The 22,589-nt window shown below is 47.8% G+C and overlaps 1 protein-coding gene across 5 annotated transcripts in view; it reads right to left on the bottom strand.

Moving 5' to 3' along the window:
- LOC104632129 (mitogen-activated protein kinase kinase kinase 3) overlaps window positions 1-22,589 on the bottom strand; it is an 82,593-nt gene that overhangs the window by 17,186 nt on the left and 42,818 nt on the right. For 3 of the 5 annotated variants that reach the window (XM_075746754.1, XM_075746757.1, XM_075746755.1), the window contains 4 exons: window positions 16,149-16,192; window positions 15,030-15,129; window positions 8,792-8,905; window positions 7,206-7,317 (listed from right to left, as the gene is read on the bottom strand). In XM_075746754.1, coding sequence (XP_075602869.1) covers window positions 7,206-7,317; window positions 8,792-8,905; window positions 15,030-15,129; window positions 16,149-16,192 — 370 coding nt within the window. Of the gene's footprint in view, window positions 1-7,205; window positions 7,318-8,791; window positions 8,906-15,029; window positions 15,130-16,148; window positions 16,193-17,813; window positions 17,854-22,589 lie in introns of those variants that run through there. The other 2 variants (XM_075746759.1, XM_075746756.1) reach the window with 2 other exon arrangements.

The raw sequence follows: 22,589 nt of genomic DNA, 5'->3' as shown, positions 1-22,589 counted from the left end.
TCCTCTTCCCCTTCGCTATACAAAAGTAAAGAGGAACGAAAACCAGCCCTCAAATCCAAGAATCACAGGGAGTGGAAAGACCTATGGGATCAGCTCATCCCATCTCCTGCCAAGGGAGGGTTGTCTCCCCTGTCTGTAGCCCCAGAGGCTCCACACCATGCAGAGCCACCTGGAAACCCCTGGGGCTTTGAGGTGCATCACATGCACCTTGACACAGGGAGCAAGGCTTTCGCAGGCACCTCACCAGGCCTGTTTAGCAAACGAGGTTTCTATTTTGCACCTGGGAGAGAACTCCGCAGTTTCGTCACACCGATGGCCCATTCGTCCCCATTATTCCCCCAAATCCACCCTGATTCCGTGTGCCTTTTCAGGCTATAGAGAGCATTGCCCTCAGCCCAGATGCACAGGCTTGGCTCCGCTTGTCTTTCTGCAGTCCATCCCTGGGCTGTCATCACTTCATGGCAAGAAATTGCTGACAGAGGTCCACGCTGGAGCTTTAAGCAGTTGGTATTGTGCAATGTGAGCCTTCACACAACACAACAACTTGTTTTTAAGAAGACTTCTAAAAAGCACATAACCTTGAAGGGCTCGAAGGCACATGGGGACGCGTTTCCTTACACTTCGTATCCATTTTTGCAGCACTCTTGCCAACTCTCTGGTTCGCTACTACCATTTGGTAACAATATACCCAGGCTAAGCACAAAATTGCAAGAGAAAGGTACCAGGAAGGGGCCTATCCCATCGTGAAAAGTCAACACTGATCAATCAACACAACACTTCTGCCTCGTCTACTGCTATTCTGCATCACAGATTGATCTCTGGCATAAATCCATCAGCGTGATCAACACCACAAATCCAGGTTCCCACCTTTCACTTAAGCTGATACGCACCAGGAGCTCCTAACGTTAACAACATCACACCAGCGTTAAAGATCACTAAATCAGGCTTGCTGGATTTATACCAAATACATAGATCTCTGTCCCACGGTACGTCTCCCTCCAGACTCCTTGCTCAGATTATATAAATAAAAGTCATATGGCTTTGAGTTACTTTCTTACTTCTTCCTATTTTCTCCTTCACAGATTTCCTGCAGGATAAGAACACAGCGAAAAAAGTCCAACTGAAGTAACGCCAAGATCAAGGGGAGAGAATCTCTTGAGTGCTGCGGCGCTCATAATGAACTGGCTTTCCACCAGCCCTAAAAACAAAACCAGTTGGGAAGTACAGCATCTTGTCTTTGAAGATAAACAAACAAACGTTTAACCATTTAACGGTTCGGGAACCCTGGATAAATTAGTGCGTTATCATCCCCTCGTTTGCTGAGCAGATGTCAATCCAGAATGCCGTATAAAGGCATTAGGGTGGCTCTACGGGTGCTACAAAAAGCTGCTAGAGAATTTGGCATGATGTAACCGCTGTATCTTAGCTCTATTGAACGTTTTTGTTACTGCTACGATGAGGGGTGGGTCTGCTTGTGCAGTGCTGGGATCTCTCGCTGCAACGACTCACCCATTGCTCAGGAAGTCTTTGACTTGGATTTTACAGACAGCTATGTGCCCTGTTTGATTTTGAACCCAAGGAGTTAAACGAGATTTATCACAAGCGTAAAGACTTTGCATGATCTCACATTAAGCCTTTGCCTGTAAAAACTACTCCCAGTCATCAGGTCAGTTGTGTTTGACCTTCCAGAATCACATTTCCTGCCAAAAACTGTAAAAGGGGATAAGACACTAGCCATTTCCCAGCAGGCAAGGAAGTTAAACAAAACGCTCAGGGTTTTGCACGCCTGGAAACTGCTGGATTGAACCAGATCCCTTTCAGCCAGGCTGTTTGGGTAAAAAAGCAGCTCAAAGTAATTTATGCAGCTTCACACCTCCAGGAGCACTGGTTGCTGCTGCTTTGCATCCACACGTGCCCATCCGCCCAGGAGGAACGCAGGGACGTGGTGGGAGCAGAGCTCTGGAGGCCAAGGTTGATTCCCCCCCTCCAGCCCCATCCTGCCCCGGTAACAAAACCTCAGGCAATCTCGGTGCTGCTGGGGGGAAGGAATGGAAAATGGGGGTCAGGGAGAGAGAGCAACTCAATGGCAGCCTTAATTCATAGGGGGGCAACACAAGGCATATTGGATATATTGGATATATTGAATAATGCAGCGTTACCCACTCAGAGGCAGAGGAAGAAACGGACAGACAAGCCCAGATGTGCTTGTTTGACACATCACAGATGCTCTTTGCACTCGACCTTAATGCTCAAGAAACAGCAGCAGCACCAGGCAGAGAGAGAGGAGACCCCCAAGGGACTGTCCTCCTGGGGTCTATAGCATTACGGATCAGCTCTGGTCCTCAGACCCAGTGGGGATGGGGCAGGCTCTGAGGCACTCCTTTACAAGCCGAATGCCGGCCAGATCTCAGCAGCTCTATTCAGGGTTCCTGAACTCAGAGAAACTCTGCAGATTGGCACTGGTTGAGCATCTGACCTCAGTTACCCTTTGGAGCAAGGTGGTTTGGGAAGGGATTCCTGCTCCATGTTACACACGCTAATGTAAAGCCATGTATTTGAGACTAGAGCACAGTATGTCCCGAGCAGGGCGAACCAGATCAGCACGGAGACTCACAGTCACTGCTGGCATCTGCTGGGGTCTTTCATGTTCCCTTGTTATTTTTATTTAAGAAGTGTCTTTCATGCATATGTGCAGAGTTTGTGGTGCTGCACGTACAGCCAGCTCCCCTGTGCCAGGCTTGGCTTCCCTCCGCCTCCGTGTTCCCTGGCTTCACCCTCTCCCTGCCCTGCCAGGTCCTTCCCAAAACTTCATCCATCACTGATTAGCATCAAGCAGGGGTCCTGATGGAGAATAGAAGCCCCTTAAAAGTCAGAGCTGGGGAGGGTTTATTGGCAGTCGCCTACGCTCACAGCTGCAGCCACAGAGCCCAGCCCTGGGATGACATCACTGCAGAGCCAAACGAGGGACATGACGTCAAGATGTGCCGTTCCTCCGAGCCCTGGCAGAAACACAGGGCTCAGGACACAGTGGCACAAAAGCAGAGATAAACCTGCAGGACGTTTCTCACCCATGAACTGGGACTGCCATGGGGAGGTGGGAGGAGACGGACCAAACCTCCCTGAATTTCTTCCTCTTCAGTGGGACCCCTGCAAGTCTCCCTCCTCTTTGTGCTCATCCTCCACAGATGGACTCCTACATCTCAATTTGAAACAAACTTTAGGGTACTTCTATACTAATAAGTGGGACAGAGCCCATTTTCTAGCCCTAAAGCAGCTGGTATGATACACACAGCCTAATTCTTTTCCTCCTCTCAAAACAGGGTGGGCTTTCATCCATACCAACTCCTCCTACATGTCCTTACCCCGCACTACTACAGTTTGTACCTGGGCACTGCTGGGACAGCAGCTGTTGGTACAGGGTTGGCCAGGGAACATGCTAACGATTAAACGACCTTCTCAGCTGCCAGCCAGTGGTCGTGCCCAGGCCCTGTGAATTGAACAGCACAGATAATCACCTTCATGCTTGTGTTTCTCAGAGTCACCTGGCCAGCACCAACAAAGTCTCTGCCTCCCACAAGTGCCCTCGAGTTGTTTTCCACATTTGGGGCCACCCGTTCCCCGCTGGGTATGAACAGAGAGCCTGGTGCCCATATTCAAACGCCTTGATGCAAGGACAGAAATGACGCCTCACTTTGTACGTTCTCTCTCAGAGGTCTACATTCAAATCCTCCTGGCGTGCTAGCGGGGACTAGGTGCTGCGGCACACGTGTCCAGGCACCCATGAAAACCTGGGTACCAGCACTGCAGTGGCAATTCTCCAAGGCAAAAGTTCTGCTGTTCCTATGGCTGGTCCGTATTTGACGGCACGGAGCCATCCAGCGTTAGCTCCACATCTGGAGAGGACCGGCAGGCACATGGTGCCATGGCTCAGCAGCCTGGTTTGCCACCGTGGAGAAAAAAAAGAATAAATAAAAAAAAGAATAAAGCTTTTGGTAAAATGTTTCCACTGAAATAGTGATATTGGAATGGGGCTCTTGAATAATTTCTGGGTAATGTTGTGAAATATATATTTCCTCAAAGTAAATAAAAACAGCCCTCAGTTATCTGAAAATCCAGAACCCCAATATATTTTAGCCAACGTTTCCTGGCACTCAGCTGAACGTTTGCAGATGCTGGTCACCAAGAGACTGGAACATTTTCCACTTCCAAAAGAAAAAAAGAAAGAAAAGAAAAAAAAGAAAGAAAAAAAGAAAGCAGGGGGGGATTTCCACTGAAAAAAGTTTATGGGGAAAAAAAAAAAAAGAAAATATTGACTTTGCATAAGGTTTTTCAGGGACATGGAGTAAAGACATTTTATGTCCAGCAGAAGCAAAAATAGCCAAATCTTCCCCAGAACATTTACCCCCCTTCCAACATGCTTGTGCCAACAACATGCAGTTTTATTATTTTTTTGCTGCTGCTAACATGGCAGTGTCAGCAGAAAAACATGAGGCATCTCAGAAACACTGAGAACATGACCCTGAACCACCTTTTTTTATAAAGTCACTTTAAATCTCCTTTTAAATGTGGTTTCAAGAGAAAAGCTGAACTAAGTTAAGATCCTCTCTTGATAGCAACCACTTTGATGACAGCAGAAGCAAACACTCCAAAAATATCTTGCAATTGCAAACAAAGAATAGTTTCTCCTACAGAAATCCTAGCCTCTTAGGCTGCCTTTTGACTGTCCACCAAGTTCAGTGAAATCCCTGCTTCAGGGAACCACGACATGGGATCATCCCTGTCTATTGCCTGACTTTCAGTTTTATGCTCCATTTGAAACGCTGCTCTGCCTTTCAGCTCACTGGAGTTTCTGCCCAGCTGATAAATTACCCAGTTCTGTCTCAGAAGGTCAAAGAAATGAATCTGCTGGATTGCGAACACCTCCTAAGTAGGGCTGCAGTAGCTTCATACAGATCCCAGATAACTCCAAAGTGAAGTCTGGTGTGTTGTTACCACGCAGACGGTTTGTTGCAACCTCTTTTCAAACTAAGAGCAAGACTGACAGTCTGCATGGAAAAAAAGAGGGATGACTGTAGCACGGGCTGGTTACCTTTGCTACCTAGCTATGTAACAGCGCTGAGGATGCTGGGTTTGGTACATTAGCAATCGGCATGATCCTGAAGATCCCAAGGTTAGTACGCTCTGCATCCTACGGCTGGTGCTGCCCAGTACTCCTCCTCTGTTACTTAGATTAAACCAGAACGTTACACCCATTCCTCCACTTTCCTATTCAGCCATTCCCTCAAAATCCATCTGTACCTCAGGCTCCCACCCTTGCAGAGCTGATATCTTTTCCTTTGTCTGCTTTGTCTTATCTACAGGATGCTATTCAAGGCAGTGGCACCTCACAGTCAGCAGTGTAGACCTGGTCAGGGACTCTCTTGGTGTTACAGCAGCTCCAAAACAGTAAGAAAAGACCAAAGCATGGCATAAAAGTTAGTAGGAAAGTCTAACTTTGCAAGAACTAATCTTCTCATTAGCACAGCTACACATGGGATCAATTCTGCCCATCACGCTCAGTTCACACATCAGTGACAGCTCCCAGCCACAGCTCTTTGTGGCTTACATTAACAGCTTAACGAGTGCCAAAAAAGAGCAGAGATGTTTAGCTCAAGCACAGTTTCAGCTGAGGCTCTGTGCCTTACCGTGTATTCGTGTGGGCATTTCATTCAGAATCATCTAGTGAGTCTGCCAGACTCTGGGCAAACTCTGAAGAGCCAGAAACACCCCCCCCCCCCAATAGAAAAAGACATCCCTGGCACATCCAAACATCAGGCCCAGAAAGAGCTTTTACATGTACCCCCCACCTCTGGCTTCAGTAAGAGCTGGGCATGGCTGCACAAGGGGCTATACTGGACCTACCCTAGAAGAACATTCCCTACATATCGCCATCAGAGATGCAGCAACCCACAGGATATGTTATCAAGGCAGCACGGGCTGTGAGACAGAGAAAGGGCAAAGCCTTGGAGAAAAATACTCATAGCACAGAGAAAAGAGTTTGGAAGTGTTTACTGCCATGTAAGTACAGAGGATCTTCATGTATATTTGTACAGGAGGGCCCCGCTTTATTCAAGGCCTCTGATGCTGTCGTTTCTGCAGTTATTGAATAATTGTATGAAACAACAGGGATCTGCAGAGACTACCCCCAGATGCAGCAGAGAACATTCACTGTATTTCAAGATCATTGATCCTGCCTATAGGTTATAATATGAATGATTATACCCCTGCTAGACTGTCCTACGGGCTGGTTTACCAGTTCTGTACAAGGCACCCTGCTCTCTATACAATCCTATAAGGTTCTTCACACAAAAGGTCCTACAGCCAGCTTATCAAGAGTATTTGTCATTTCAAAAAGCTCAGAGTATTTTAGAAAGCAAGAAAAGCACAAACTCAAGCACAGAAAACCAAAGAAAAGACCACACAAGGCTACGAACAAACTCCAGTCCCTGCAGGGCTGCAAGAAGAGACCAGGCATTTGCCAGCCTGGTTCAGAGGCTGCAGGTATCTGCTCCCAGCATCTCTGAGGGACAGGGATGCTCTCCTTCATCTGAAACAACCACCACCACTGCAAAACACTTGCGCACATCCATTCTCCTGAGAAACCATGCAAGCAACTACCACAAACTTCATTTCACCAACAAGAACAGATTGGGGGCACAGAGACACGTATTTGGTCCTTATGTGGTAAGGCTGGTCCCAGCTCAGGAGCTAAGGAACCCAAGCCCATTCAGCTCCGTTATTCTGCTAACTGGGAAAGGGCAGAGATGCCAAGAGAACGACAGCAGATGGTTAAAGGAATAAAGATGCGAAGGTCTCAAGCCTTGGCTTTCTATAGATCCTCACTCTTTGATAAAGCTCAGTAGCATCAAATTCACTGGAGAATTTTATCACTGCGTTTCCCCCTCAAATGACACCTCAGACCCCCCGGCTCTTCTTAGCTTTCACACCCAACACGACATTCTGCTCAGCACAACCTCACCCGACCTGTGCAGCTTGCAGAGTCCCTTTCTCAGGATAAGCAGCAACTGCACTGAGCTACTGGTGGGAGACATCTGGGTGGCCATCCAGACCGCAGCAGCTACAAGGTTGTGACAGGAAAGAGAAAGGGGATGGTGGCCAGCTCGTAATAGCACAAAACACCCCGCAGAGCGTCGCGTTGCACCGACCTGTTGAATACTTCCGCGTCCTCTCGGAGTCTTTGTACAGGGATCCCATGATATCACCCATGGATCTGGAGATCCTCATTTCATGCTGTTTACTGTTGTTTGGCTGGAGGAGCTGGTAATCAGACAAAGGGAATGGTCAGACTCTGCCAGAGCCCTTGCAGACACACCATGTGAAACCCTGTATTTGGCTCCCCATGACTATATTACTCAACAACCATTAAAAAAAAAAATAAATAAAAAGTGTATGTAATCTAGCATGATCCAAAAATCACTCACAAACAATTCACATCTGTTATTAAAATACTCTAATAGGTTTGAGCTCCAGTTGATAATGATAAATACAGGTATTTGACATAAAAGACTGTTCCTGCGCTGCATCATTTCCAGATAGATAGAGGGACTGATCCCTGCCCTGAACCCAAGTTTGCAGTCCCAAAAATCAGAGCCTCTCCCATGCTCCCTAGACCTCAGTGGCAGCCCAGGCGCTGCAGAGGCTCCTCTGGAACAGAGCAGAGGAACAGAGGAGAGGACGAGCCACTGCTACTGAAGACAGATCGGGGGGGGGGGGGGGGGGGGGGAAGCAACAAAATTACAATCCAGCTGGTAACTTAAATGATAGTGGCCAAGTCTTACTAAGATAACACCTTAAAGTGCACTAATTTTGTGATAATTTTATATATGACCTCAGAACATGTTTTAGGAAGAGCTGAACTTACTCTCAAAGGTATGCATGAATCTACCTGTCTGCCCTGCTATTAGCAGTTGACTTGCAATACTGCAGTGTTCCTGTGGCTGCTAGGGCAGATCGCCCCATTTCTGCCCAGGATTTAGGAAACCCCAACTGATGGCTCAGTTTTCCCCTAGGACTCTGGTCCCTGCGCCTTTTGAGAGCCTCAAAGTTCCAGGAGATGGGAGCATCAGTGGTAGCATGAGGACAAGCGCTATGAGTTTCAAGACTCCCAGTCTCTCTAGTACTTCTAGGAAATGGAAGAAACAGAGTTGCAACATCTGTAAATCCCTTGCTTTACAGCCTGTGCTTGGGGCGGCACGACATGTGCTTTGGCAAGAGAAACCGTGCACGCGAGGTCAAGCTAACAGTCTTAACTGCAAAACCACTGAGCTCAGGAAAAACAAATAAATAAATAACGGAGAAAAAAAAGACAGTCCTGCGTGAGACTGAAGGATTCTCCAGGTTGGTCTCCCTGGCCTTTAGTACTGCAGCACCACACGCAGGGACCAGTCCCCACGCTGCCACCCAGCATGGCAAGGGCATCACCCCGTATGTGGAGGAGGCTACAGAGGAATGGTGACAGCACAAGGGGTTCTCTTGGGGTTTAACCTTGTTTGAGGATTGGTACAGTATTTAACCCTTCACAGGTTGCAGGAGGAGTGAGAGGGAGCTGAGCTCAGTCTCCGGGCTGCCACCGCAGGAGGATTTCCGAGCAGCTGAGCCAGAGCAGGGCCAACCCCCCTCCTGACCAGCTCGCCCTCTGCTCTGCACTGTCAGGAGACTTGTTTCCACTCCTGACACAATAACAAGGCATCTCACTCCGGACACAAAAGAGCAGAGAAGGTGAAGGGCTCACATTCGCTTTCTTTGGAGCGCTCACAAGGATTCGTAGGCTCTTCAGGGAAGGGCTCAGCTCCAACTGTTCCATCGCTTTGTCCAAATCTTCCTGGGATTTCAGCGGGATCAGGAGCTGGAAGGGATTGAACAAACACCGGAGCACGGCAGTGTCACACTTTTGGGTAAACAGCGGAAGCCAGATCTTTGCAGTGAGCAGCTTGGGAATCAGGGGATGAGGGAGGAACCCGAGGAGGCGGATGGAAAACAGAGCCCCCATGCCCTCCAGCTTGCCGAGCTCTAACGTTTTCTTCCAAGTTCTCATCTACCAAGGAACAGACACAAAAAGTCACAACAAAAAACATCTGCAAGGAAAGAGCTTAAAGGTCACATCACCAGTTCAGCTAGTGGGAAGAGGAGAGGGCTGAGTTGAAACCTTAGGCTTGCTGCCTGCTAGTCTGGGGCTGGTCTGATCTTGGAGGTTGTAGACAAGACATGCTGCTACCCAGCCCCAAAACAGCCCCACACATTCTTCCAGGGAAGATGGTCATGCAACGGTGCTCCAAGAAAGCAGTGAGCTGCACCCAAGGATTTACTCTGGTAGATCCTCAATGCTGTTCCCTACAGCTGCAACTGATACAGTGTCCCTAGTGTTTGGGCATCAGGTGAAATCAGGGAACAACTCACAAAAAAGAGTTTCTTCCCTTTTGATGTGAAAGGTGTGCATTGCTCTCCCTCCAAGAACCACTTCTTTGACTCCCAACAGGACAAATTCAGCTTCTGCTCTTTTTAAGGTAAATAGAGCTGAGCGCTACACAGTACCATGTCTATCAGGCAGCTCAAGGTCCTGATGTTTCCCTGGTAAGTGGCAGACTATTGCCCTCATATCTCCAGAGGGAATTTGACCCTCCTGACATTGCTGTGTGGTGTACCACATCCTGCAGACAGCCTGCAAAGCTTCCAGTGCCCAACACAGCTGCACTTCAGAGGGGCTCAGCGGCCTTCTGCTGCCCTGGGCTGAGACTAAACATACAACTTTTTGCCCCTCATCCAGGGGCATTCTGCCTAATCTCATAAAAAACAGTCCTCAGCTTCTGTAGGTTGCCTCAGGCATTGGCACTGCATCCAGCCAACACAGCACGTTATACTCATGCCTGTGCCAAAGTACACAGCAGTTCCAGCTACCAAAGGGACTGAGCGGCCACAGCTCCCAGTAGGCTCCCACTGGTCTTACTGGGAGCCACAGCTGCCCAGAACTTCTGAAAGGCAGCTCAGCCCTCTGGGTGATCAGGGTTCACACCACCAGCCACAGCAAATGCACCTCAGATCAACCGCTCCAGAAGATGACACTCAAAAGCCGTCTGTGTCTGCCTTTTTGATCCCAGGGTGTTGCCAACGGTTTGGCTGTTGTCCCGTAGGTAAATACACCTCAGACTGTGTGCACTGAGGCTAGGACTTCAGGGATGACCAGGTCAAGGGAAAGCTGTGGGCCCTCGCCAACGGAGATGAGGTGTCACCTCAGGAAACTGCTACAGTCACCTCCGCCACCCAAGGACCACAGCCTGAGCCCGCCAAGCTCCATCTTAGGTGTCCACCTGGCTGCTGTGTCTACAGTGCGAGCACCTCAAAGTTTGCATTGCATTTCTCCTCTCCTGTGTGACAGGAAGGTTATCTCTCATCCCTATTTTGCAGACAGGGAACCAAACCATATGCGGGGCCACCTATTTCAGATGTTTAACATCAGGCTTAACATCATCGTCCCACCAAGAAAGCCAAGCTCCCGCAGCTGTGGATAGCAGGTGGTCCTGAGCTTATACCTACCTGAGGCACCCAGCTCTGAGATACTAAAGGCCAGATCTGCAAAGGAGCACTGCAACAGCTAAGTTTAATGCAGCCTGCTATTCTGTAGAGTTTACAGTCCCAAATTAGATACCCAGAACCCCTACAGCTTGCATGGCAGAGTTGGATATCCAGAAATGGGATGAACAGGTGAGAAAAGGAAGCTGCCAGGTGTAATCGCTGGAAGCAGTGGTAATTGCTGAGGAAAGACAAAGCCAGTTCTAAAAAGATATTTAAGCAGTGAACTTCAGGTTGAGCTAGGAGTGCTCTTCCGGTGTAAGGCATGCAAACGTGGTTGAGAAATTTCTACAAAAGAGACAGACAAAGAGACTCTAGAGAAAAGCATTTAGCACATTCACCCAGAAGAGGGATAATCAGGCTGCACACCCTTTGTCTGAAAACTATTTAGTTATTTGTGCGTAGGAAAAAGATTCCAAGAGGAACTCTTGAGAAAGCTTTGCCTCAGGACATCCTACAGGCTGTAGGGACTTGAGTTCTCAACGAAATCAGATGGAGAAAAGTCCAGGAGGATATCCCTTACCTCCCAAACAAGGGACCTAACCAGCTGGGGGTTTTACAGGGAACACTAACACCGCTCTTGTCTGGGCTGGACCTCACAAGCAAGGCTGGAAACAGATTCCCAGTCTGGGACAGGGCTTGGACATAAATGAAAGGAAAGTACTCACCAGGTAGATATCAACTATTCAGGGCTTTCAGTAGGTCCACGGGGTAAACGGTTAGCCCATGGTTCATGGTTAAACTTTGGGATTTGAATGAATCACCCGTGGTCACAGCAGATATCAGACAAAGATGGTATTGAATACATCTCCCAAATGCTGTGCAGCTGTTCTCAGTCTGTTTCCTTAACCAGCAGAGCTTAAGAGATATTCTCTTGGTGCACTGCTTAACCCTCTTGAAGTTCACAAGGGCTCCACAGGTGCATCAAGCAGACAAGCCACCTTCTCTCCTACACTCATGCAAACAGAAATGAGAATGGTGGAGAGCTTCTCCCCCTTCATTTCACCACCAAGGAGAATTTGACTCTGAACTGTAATCGTAGTGCCACTGTTCACCCATCCCTTTGCTGAGCTCTTCACAAGTGTTCAGAGCAGTCCCTCAGCTGCTGCTTTGAACAGAATGTTCTGCAGGTCACTCCATCTCACTCCAATATCACAACATTAACACTTTTGCATGCCTGCTTCAGAGGAGCCAAAAACATCAGGCAGAAATTGCCCTCCTGTAAAAGGGACTGGAGCCAGTATTTAGCTTGGCTTTACCTATTACCCACATCTGGCAAGTGGATTTTGCTCCATTTGGCTTCCAGACTGTGGCACATATGGATATCAGGAACAGATATCCACGAGGCACGAAACTAAATATAGACTCATGCAGAACCACGGAAGTAATTGCCAGGGTGCATTTCCAGTAACTGGGTTTATTCTGTCTACAGAGTGAGCAGCTGTGATGAACAGCAAAGTTTACCTACACAGAAGTTTCACTAAATAGAGCTTATTAAATTTTCTTCTTGCTTTTAAATAGTATACTCTCCTGGAGCCTAGTGTTTTAGTATGGGACTTGGTAGTCAATCTTCTGCAGTCTAAGAAAGTGAGTGCAAAGGGTGAGTCTTCACCGACTACAGCAGTATTGCTAGATCTTACTCGGTAAGACATTGCAGAAAGCCGAAGAATAGCAGGAAACAGGATTGGGCAAAAATCTGAGAGGTCATTTAGTTTATCTTCAAGCCCAGTCCAGGACCAACTGGCATCAACAGTTCATAGAATCATAGAATGGTTTGGGTTGCAAGAGACCTCAAAGATCATCTAGTTCCAAGCCCCCTGCCATGGCCAGGGACACCTTCCACTATTCTTGACAAGTGTTTGTTGAGCGTGCTTTTAAACATCTCTCCTTCCTCTCCCCACCCCCGGAATGGAGCTTCTACCACTTCCCCAGGCTTTAACTCTCCCTAACTTTCCAAAACGATGCTGAGGGACAGCCTCAGAGGAGACAAGCAAGGGGAGGTCAGAAGGGAGCTGGTGGCACAGCAAGGTTCAGTGTTCTGCCCAAGGTCACATCACAAGCTGGTGATGGAGATGGGACAAATGACAAGGTAACACATAGTCACAGCTGGAGCAGCTCTTTAGCAGCTCACACAGATCAAATTCAGACAGAGCACTTGCCGCAGAAGTCAGTCTTTCAATCTGTAACACAGCCAGCTGTCTAACAAACACCACGCCATGCTGTCCATGGCCAAGCAAGATTGTGCCGTCCCACTCATCTGAAAGATCAGCCCGGCCTCGTACTAACGTGCAGCCATGCCCCATGCAGTACACCCACGGCCAGGCCCCGCTCTTATCTATACCAGCCCAAGCCTGCTGATTCCAGGTCCCACCAGGATGTGATTCATGCGTGCCCCTGCTCCACCCGGCTGGCATGCTCATCTTGCTGAGCTTGGCTTCAGGACTCCTGCTTCACCAGGACAGGGACTGCTATTTAGTGAGCTTTTGTAGGGGCCCATTGACTTCAGTAGAATTTTCGTCTACAAGGTGCTATTGCAAGAGAAACATCTGGTGGCAACAAAGAATTACTGCACGGTTCCCTTTGAGCATGAAGAAAGGGTGAAACATTTAACTGTAATGAGTCTGTGGCCAGGCTACCTCAGACTTGCAGTCATGAAACTAAAAACCTGACCCAGAACATGCTAGGAGCCAGATGCTGGGGTGTCACCATGTGGACATGTAGGCTATCTCCCCAAAGGTCATGTCTGTCTGTTTATAGTGTTTCCACAATAACAACCCTGAATTACTACTGCTCAGATCTCTTCCCAAAAGTGTGGGTTCTCACAAGGAACAGTTTTTATGTATAGAAAAAACAAAACACTGAAGGTCTTTCTCAACTCTAAGAAGTTCAGAGTACCCAAAGGCCTGCTCACAGTCCTGCTGTGCTGTGCACGTGCCCAGGAAGACAGTCTCTAACATGGGATAAAAATGCATTATTTAAGCTTCTGTTTGCTGTTGCTGGAAAAAATTCCTCTTCGAGTGGAAAGAAACCTGGAATGAAATGAGTCATTCCTGAAGAATTCAATGGCAGGCTTTTCCCAGGAGGTCTGTCAGAGAATGCCCAAGATTAGAAACCTGACCACATTCAAAGCCAAAACCCAGTGGACACTTTGGTATCATGAGGTACCTATTATAACAGAATAGCAACATTTTTGTGCAGCAAGTCTCCACTGAAACAGAAGGAAGGGGAAAAAAAATTTAAAAAAGAGAGAAATCTCTCTTCGTGACCTCTCTCTCCATTCACACTTTAATGAAAGGCTGTTAGTCATTTGCAATTAATACTTGAACAAGCAAGCTGTCAGGACAGATCCAAAAGAACTGGTGTTTCAAAGCCCACCTATTCGTTATATGGCCCTCTCCTCCTTCCCAAAGCCAAACCCACCTTAAGAGTCCAGTGGCTCCAGCTGCCTGCCCGGTTCATGGCAAGATGTCTCACAAGAAAACACTAAGCACACCAAAACAGATGCCAAGGATTGCCCCCTTTGAGGTAAAGGCCCTCATCAGTACCCTCCTTTCAGACACAGTGCTGGGCTCAAAGAACAAGTTGGAAAAACAGTGGCCTGTGTTATGAGGAAGGTCAGAGTAGAAAGGTCTTCAAGCCTTAAAATGCAACAATGGCAGAGGAAGGGTTTCTTGACTCCTTGTATGTGGCCACAGGACCTGCTAGAGAAACCTACAGTGATGCACATTTCACTGCAGACTGAACCACAAGAACATGCACATGGTTCTGGAGTTTTGGGGTGAAACAGAGTCAGGGCCAGATAAAAGCACACTATGTTGGCAGCACTGTCCCTCATGCTCCAGACTTCACCATGCTCCTGCAACTTCACCCAAGGTGGGAAGGCTTCACATCCAACCCAAACACACAGCAGCCTACAGATACTCTCAGGAAAGCCATTTGGTCTCAGCCATTCTCCCCTCTGCCCTGTGTGTGCTCTCACAGCCAGATAAACTCTGAAAATTGGTGCTAGTGCCCCAAGGGTGTTAATGGGAAAACCTCTACTGCTGCTGGCTATGCAGCTGAACTGACGTCTCCATCATCTCAGTCACTTAATTCCTCACCCTGTTCGAGTGAGGGGTTTTTTTGTTCTGGGGCAAAGATAATGTTACTGTATCACCATTCAATAGACCTTAACTGAAATAATTTTGAGAAGGGGAAAGCCTGGCTTGGAGTCTGAGAATCCAACTGAGCTGTGTCCAGACAACAGCTCTTGTACGCTCACTGCGTGGGAATGACAAAATAAGATTCTTTTTCTTCACATCTGTGTACAGCACTAAATTAGGGCCTTAAGAACAAACCACTGCTCAATTCTGAAGCGGGCACCGGGCATCCTAAAACTCCCTTAGCAATAAGGAGAAGAGTACCTCATTGTTCAAACAGACTAAGTCCATCGTCTGTCCGAAAGCATCCGTAACCTTCTGCACCACTTCTTTGAATCTGACTGGTCTTGGAAACTGGATAATCCTGCATACACAAACAAATACAACAATAGTCTCAGTTTAGTAGAAACATACTGGAATTTGGGACTAGACTGACAATTCAGAAGCAAAGACTTGTATGCTTCTATCACAAAGCATAAAGCTTGCTCCTTGCTTTTATACTCATAGAAACACTGCTCATCTGCTATGCCCAAGAGAGGACTTGACCTACCCTGCAAGAATATCCACCAAAAATCCTAGTGCAGCTCCTCTGCTCCTCCCCCCACCGTGAGGTACACGTGGAAAAGAAGAAAGTGCAGTAGCCCTTCACTGGAGAAGACCCAGGATCAGGCACTGGTCAGGGATTTATCATCTCAATTTTCAGCAAGTGACTCTGAATAGGGAGGAGGGGTGGAAGAGAGAATAACACAGTTTGGCATCCTGTGACTCTCCTGTACCATCACATGCAGCAGCTCTATAGGTACATATCAGCAGGTACACTCTAGCCCTACAGTAACTTTACTTCAGTTTTCTTTGGCTTTAACACACAACTTGGACCATCAGCCTGCAAGTTTCCAGCCCTTGTGTCCTGCCCTGCCACAGTCACCGAGCAGAGGTGATTCCATGAAAATGTCAAGCAGGGAAGGGCAGGCAAACTAACTCCCAGCTCTATTTTTACAGGATCCGTGCCCAAAATCTGGTTATCTTAAGTGTCATAGGCTCCTAATCAAAGAACACATTTCTGTAGAGTTGCACCTCAGCTGTGGTTCAGCAGGGCTCAAGAATTAAAAAAATAAAAGGATCCAAGCGTGCACCCTATGTCACTGGTAAGAGGCATTTAACGACTTCCAGCTTGGAACCACTTTGCCTGCATGCAAATCCCAGGAGGTGCTTGTGGCAAACGGGATGACGAGGCGAGGCTCTTGCCTAAAATACCGTAGTTGCTTTTAGGGGAACAAATCCTGCTATGACCTCATCTGCAGCTGGTTGCAGTCAGTAGGACAACACTGGGTAAAAAAAGGTAATTTGTCCCTGTACAATGGGGGGACTGGGTTGGGTACATACCTTTTCTCTCCTTCATATTCAAACTTGATCCTGATGTTTCGCTGCTGAAAGCAAAAGCAGAAAATGGTTAGGTCCCAAACTGCATCCCAGATTGACAGGCAGATCCAAAGCTGACAGCAGATCTCACAGAGACTCCTCTGACTCCAGTGGGCATCTGGTCTATTGAGAGCCAAGCTGCCTGCTGGCCTCACCGACTTTGGGGAAACTCCACATCGCTGATAAATGTGCTTGTTAAAAAATAAAGTCTTCTGTAAATAAGAGGACACTTACTTATCTGTGTAACTGTTAGTTTTAATTGAATGCTCTGAATACAGTGGGAACAAGGCAAACATGTTAAGTGTCTGATGTCTGTCCATCTTCAGGACTTCCCATGGCTTTACCCCAGTATTTTTCTGTTGGAAACCCAAAAAGCAAAGCTCAGAGGATGTTTAATAGAACACAGGAATATTTGGGGCAAAGAAATAAGAAGTAAAAGCAAGCATCCTCTAATGGAAGTGGAGAGACAGTCTTGGATTTTAAAATCCAAGAGTGCTGGGATGGTGAGGGAGGTGGCTGTTACTTTCTTAAGACATAAAAAATGCAAAGTCTATCAGGCATCACTACACTGTATGCAGTAAACGCCCACCCTGAACCAACTTGTTGTTCACCTGAAGAGAAACTATTAAATTTGCCCAAAGAAGAGCCAGCAGAGTCACAGGCAGCCTGGGCACACAACTGTGCAGGGACTAGCTAGTAAAAGCCACTTCTCCCATCCTCTATTTGTGCATATTTAGCAGCAATCGAGACCACAAGGAGCCTTTTCATTCATTCAGGTTCTCAGACTGAGCCCGAGCCAAGCATCCCTCTAGCATCCCTTGGCTCAAGCCAGGACTTTCCGATGGTCTCCAAGGCAGATCAAAACCCTCTTTACTTCCCAGACCAGGTTTAGTCACCCCAGTCAACTGGGGTTCTGCCCCAGCTAGTGCACACAAGCGTCCTCAAATAGTGGTTTTCTTCCCGTGGAGAAAAAAAGTGCTCACCATCTCCCTCTGAGGTGTGACACTAAGGAGAGCTCGGTCCCGCACTGCCTGCATCTCACAGGGATAATCCCCAAACGGGTGGGTGACAGCCCTTCCTGAGCAAGGGCCTTATCTCCAACCCTGGATTGCCAGCGCGTGAAGGCACACTTTCCATCCTCTCAGAGGGAAAGCAGAGCCACAGTGAAACAGCTTTGACTCTAATAAGGAAAATGAGCTGGACTGGCATCCTTAGGTTTATTTTTAAACTGACAGCTCCTCAAGTTCTGCAAACACCCATCGAAGTTCAGGAAGTCAAGGCTGGAGGCGATTCAGTTGAAAAGCTTAAAAAAACCCCAGCAGATTCACGGTAAACACGATGGATCATCCAAAACACATCCTTTTTATCTCTGCTCGTGGTGTTTTCTGTGTTTCAAGAAAGGCTGGGAAGAACCAGTGCCGGGATAGTCACCAAATGGGGCACTCCAGCAGCATTACAGGCCTGAGCTAAACAGGCGCTTACATCACCTCGGTGTCTACAGCCATTGCTCCAGAGCCGCAACGCTTGGACAAACTCCAGGTTCATTTCTAGAACCAGGCCCAACCCATAAAAATAACAAACTCTAAAACAGTCCAAAATTCAAAAGGAGAAGAGATGACCATAACCAACCTAGTGTTGAAGGTCCAAATCATTCTAGAGAGTGCAAATGCAGGTGGGATTGCCACCTTGGATTATCTCTGGTGGAAAAGAAAAAAAGAGATGGGCTCTTTTATGCCAATTTTTAATTGTGTCTGCCTCGCCAAACAGGGCCTGGCTAGTTCATCCCTCCTGGATGTTGGCAGTGAATCAGCCAGCATGGGTTCACTGTATGTAGCTCCGCAAAATCCTTCTCTAAAGAGAAAAAAAAAAAAAAAATCAGAGCAAGGAGCTTTTGAGGTTTCTCCTTACAAAGGAGCAGGACGTGTAAAGGGAAAAGCTCACACAGCTCCGGCCTTGCTGCAGGAAACCTTTCAAAACACAGGTTTCACTTTCAGTGCAGACCTGAACACTACGCTGAGCTGGGACGTAGCATGCGCTGCCTGTTTATGCTGAGCAACACAGATTTCGCAGGCAAACAAATTTTGAAAAACAGCTTGTGGCTGGAAAATGTCAAAACACTTGTATAAAGCTCCAGAGAGAGAAGAAGAGGGGAGAAAGAAGAGGGGGAGAAAAAAAAAAAATAAGGAAGAGCCACAACCCTGCTGCATCCTTTTCTTCTACATCAACCACAAGGCTGATGTGCTATGGCCCAAAGCCAAGAGAAGGAAGCCAGCTGCCCCACACTGCTCCACTCTGCTTCTGAGCAGAGCAACAAGCACACCGGCTGCAACAGGGGAATGAAAACCCACTTCATTTGTTAATTAGATGATTATTTATTCTTTTTGCTGATATAAAACCTGCTACCTCTTGCCTCCTTCAAGGAAACCAAGACCTTAAACTCGTAAGCATTTGGAAGAGGGAGAAATATATATATACACACACATAGTCTAACAAGTTGGTTACAATTTTATTTTGCAATCTTCCCTTGGCTTGCTTATGTTTTTGACCCACAGCTAAAGCTGAATTCATCACTGCTAATCAGCAACAAATACTTTCTTCCTTTTAAAAAAAAAAAAAAAGTGGGCTGTGCCCAAAGCATTAGGAAATCCCAGAAGACTACAAAGCACTTCCTAAATGCCAGAGCAGGCTGTGATTTTTTACACCCATGGAAATCTGGTTTGGAGCAACTGGTCTGAGATTACACAGGGAGTCTGGGGCACCGCCAAGTGCTGGAACAAAATCTCACACGAGCCTGCACCCAGTGTCTCAAATGCGCAATCAAGGGGAAGGCAGGAACAGCATCTTCTCCGTAAGGAACTCAACACAACATGCAAATGCTTGAGGGCAGGTCACAGAAGAGGCGCGGGTGGTGGAGGCCACCAGGTCCTCCTCACTTTTTCAATGAGGTGAGGAATGAGGACAACAGTGACTCCTCCTTGCACAATCCAAGTCTATTTACCCTCCCTGCCATCAGATGTCAAATGAGGTTAATGGCAGCTTTGTTCTCCCCACAATCAAGAGGTCATTAGCTGGTGTAGGAGAACAAGCTGAAACATCCAAGAAGGGTGTGTGTTAAACATGGTGGAGGTGAGGGGTAAGGCCATGCCGCAAGGCACCAGCCTTCAACACCAAGCCCTGGCAGAGGATTTCATTGACGGTTTCATGGAGCACTGTGAAACCCAAGGCAGATAACAGAGCAAGTGGGGAAACTGAGGCATGAGGTGCTTTTCCTAATGGTGTGAAGAAAGAGCCCAGCCTGGGGAAGTTTCCAAGGAGACCTTATTGCAGCCTTCCAATATATAAAAGAGGCTTTATAAGATAGACACTTTTTCCAAGTCCTGTAGTGACAGGACAAGGGACAACAGTTTTAAACTGCAAGAGGCTATATTTAGGTTGGATATAAGAAAGAAATATTTTTTTTTTTATGATGAGGGTGGTGAGGCACTGGAAGAGGTTGCCCAAAGAAGCTGTGGATGCCCCCTCCCTGGCAGTGTTCAAGGCCAGGCTGGATGGGGCTTTGGGCAACCTGGTCTAGTGGAGGGTGTCCCTGCCCATGGCAGGGGGTTGGAACTGGATGGTCTTTAAGGTTCCTTCCAACCCAAACTAGCCTGTGATTCATTCTGCGAAAGAGAGTGGCAGAGCCAAACACAAAATTTAGATGTTTGATCTCCTGGATTGTAGGTACTGAGGGACTTTCCCTCTCCACGTGCATTTCCGTACGACAGGGCACAGAGGAACCAGCTTCTCGGCTGGCGCCTGTAGGCCCTGCTGTGACACAAACAAAATAAGCGACAACCCTGACAGGAAATACCACAGTAATTCCCTTCGTTTCTGGAATAATTTCTTCTCCGAGATACTTGTACCGGCATTTCCTCCAGCCCTGCTAACAAACGGTATTTTACTCTTTCTTGCCATCTGCCTCGGAAAGGAAAAAGCAAAGCCACTGCAGTGGCCACAAACCCATCACCATCTTTCCAGGCTTTCCTTGAGGTATTTTTAGCTCCTTCCTCAAAACTTCTAATTTCACAAAGAGAAAAAGACCACAACTGCTGAGCTTCAGAGGAAGTGCTGACGGGAATTGGGAGGGAGGGGGAAGGGGGTAACCGCTTCTGCCCACGAGGTGCTCGGCCGGGGACCATGTACCCCAGCGGGCTCGGCCAAGCTCAGCCCCTGGAGCTGGAGCAAGCAGCCCTGCACGCTGGTTTAGATTAAGGAAAACGTTGGGAAAAAAAAAATGGAAAAAGTGTTTCCAAACGAGGTGAATCATGATCTTATACAGAGATCCCTGAAGAGCTGACTGCTGTTTGTAATAAAAGCACACACAGAGAACAGGAAAACATGCTGTTAGGCCTAAAATGGAAGTGGCTTCAGAGGAACAGAAGGTGCTGAGCACCCTCACTGCTGAACACCCAGAGGGTCAACTGGACTGGGGTACAAGTCCAAGCTGAGCAATGCCATGCCTGTGGAGATGGGCGTCTGATGGCACAGGGACACCCTCGCTGCATTGCCTCGATGCCACCGACTGCAGGCAGGGATGCAGTGAAGGAGACAGCCCCACACCTCCATGTCTGCCCATGTGCTAGTGTGGCACCGAGAGATGAAGCACCTAAAACTGCCACGCTGTAAAATCCCGGACCAGCACCAAGTTCAAAGACTCTCCTCATCACCACCTCTTCTCCCAAATTCACCTGCCATCAGAAACGGCATTCTGGTCAGAGCTCACCTCTGTAGCTTTCTTTTAAAGCTGCTGTTGTCAAACCTAACCAGAGGACAGTTTTGCCCATGCTGACACACCACAGGGACAGGGCCTTTGGATCACTTCTTCCACCCAAATCCATCCTTGCCTCACAAACCACCCGGGACAAAGCTTCTGACTCCAGTATTAACCCTTCTGAGGTCAAGAAAGGCAGGAACAATCATCCCAAGGGGTGATCCCCTCAGCGCTGCACCAAGAGGGGTTCACTCCAGCTTTGCTCTTACCCACCCAGGAGAGCATGGGGACTTACTTTGCCTCAGCTTTCCCCCCAGGTAAAATAGAGGCAACAAAGGAGACTGACTTCTGCATGCTGGGGGGTAAAGCAGATGGGATTATTTTCACTTCTCTCATTTTCTACTTGGATTAGGAAACAATGAGAAAACCCTGCTGAGGGGTGCAGCGTTCAAGCCTTAGTGCTCTAGTTACTCCTTTGTACAAAGTCACAAAGCAGTGGGATTTTACCTCAACTTCTGGCTTCAGCCAAGAGAAATCGGCACTGCAGGGCCAGGCTGAGGGGACTTCTGCACCTCCCCGACGTGCACGTTGTTTGCATTAATCCTGTGCTCGCCCCTGCTTTTAGCAACGGGACGTTCGTTACAAGCCAGACAGCTGGACCACATCCCTAAACCGCAATAGGAGATGACTAATCCGCGTCATTAGGAATTATCTGCACAGAACCCCCACGCGCTTTGGGTTATTCAGCAGACAGAAAGGGTTTGTCTGGGATTGCCCCCTTCTCCTCTCAGAGGGTGGAAGCTACAAGACATCCTGGTCCCTCTGGATCCTTACAGCTCTTTTCCTCTGAAAAAGCAAGCCCCCAGCACATGAGCAGCTCAGAGGCCAGTGGCAAGATGATGTCCAGAGGGTTCACTCCTCCCTGTTAGAGGTATTTTTGGTTTATACAGCAGCAGAAATCACAAGCTTCAAAATGTTTATCCAAAACTACCTACCTGGCAGGGAATAGCTTTTTTCCACCTGGATTTCTCCTTGGCATTACCCTCTTAGCACCCAAGTCAGCTCCACACACAGACAAGGGAAAGCCTCTTCGCCAAATCTTTAGGACTCCACTGCCTTTGCCATCTCCAGCCACAGCTTTCCCAGCCGGTGCTGTTCCTTCCTCTGGCCCCTTGCTTCCATTCCCCAGCTGGGGCAATCCCTGCAGATCTCCTCAGAGACACTCCTATCTTCAAGGTGATATTTATGGACCCCCATCATATTCCTCAACGGTAAAACAGAGGTGAGAAAGCCAAATTCCTTTTAGGCTGCTTGAAGACCTACAAACAGATCACCCTAGAACATTAGTTGTATTTTATTCTAGTTATGAGCAAGCCTTGTCCTGCATCCAACTTGCCAAAAGAGAGTCAAGAGGTAGTTTACTTAAAACAACAACTTTTAGGTCAGTCTGACATTTGTTGTGCATGGGAAAACGTTCCTCACAAATACTGAGCTTTATTGCCGTGGGAGAACTTGCAATCAAAATTAACACGGCAGAGGAATTACTAGCTGTCATCGGCTGTGATAGAGGCCCACGCCAATGCCTTGTCATTAAACCAAAGCGCAGCACTGACAACCAACTTCGTACTGTGAGTTGCCAAGCACTATTTATATAC

This window comes from Balearica regulorum, chromosome 2 (genome assembly GCF_011004875.1).
Source record: "Balearica regulorum gibbericeps isolate bBalReg1 chromosome 2, bBalReg1.pri, whole genome shotgun sequence".
NCBI classification, from domain to species: domain Eukaryota; kingdom Metazoa; phylum Chordata; class Aves; order Gruiformes; family Gruidae; genus Balearica; species Balearica regulorum.
Note: the sequence above shows the minus strand (reverse complement) of the source record. Positions and strands in the feature narration are given on the sequence as shown.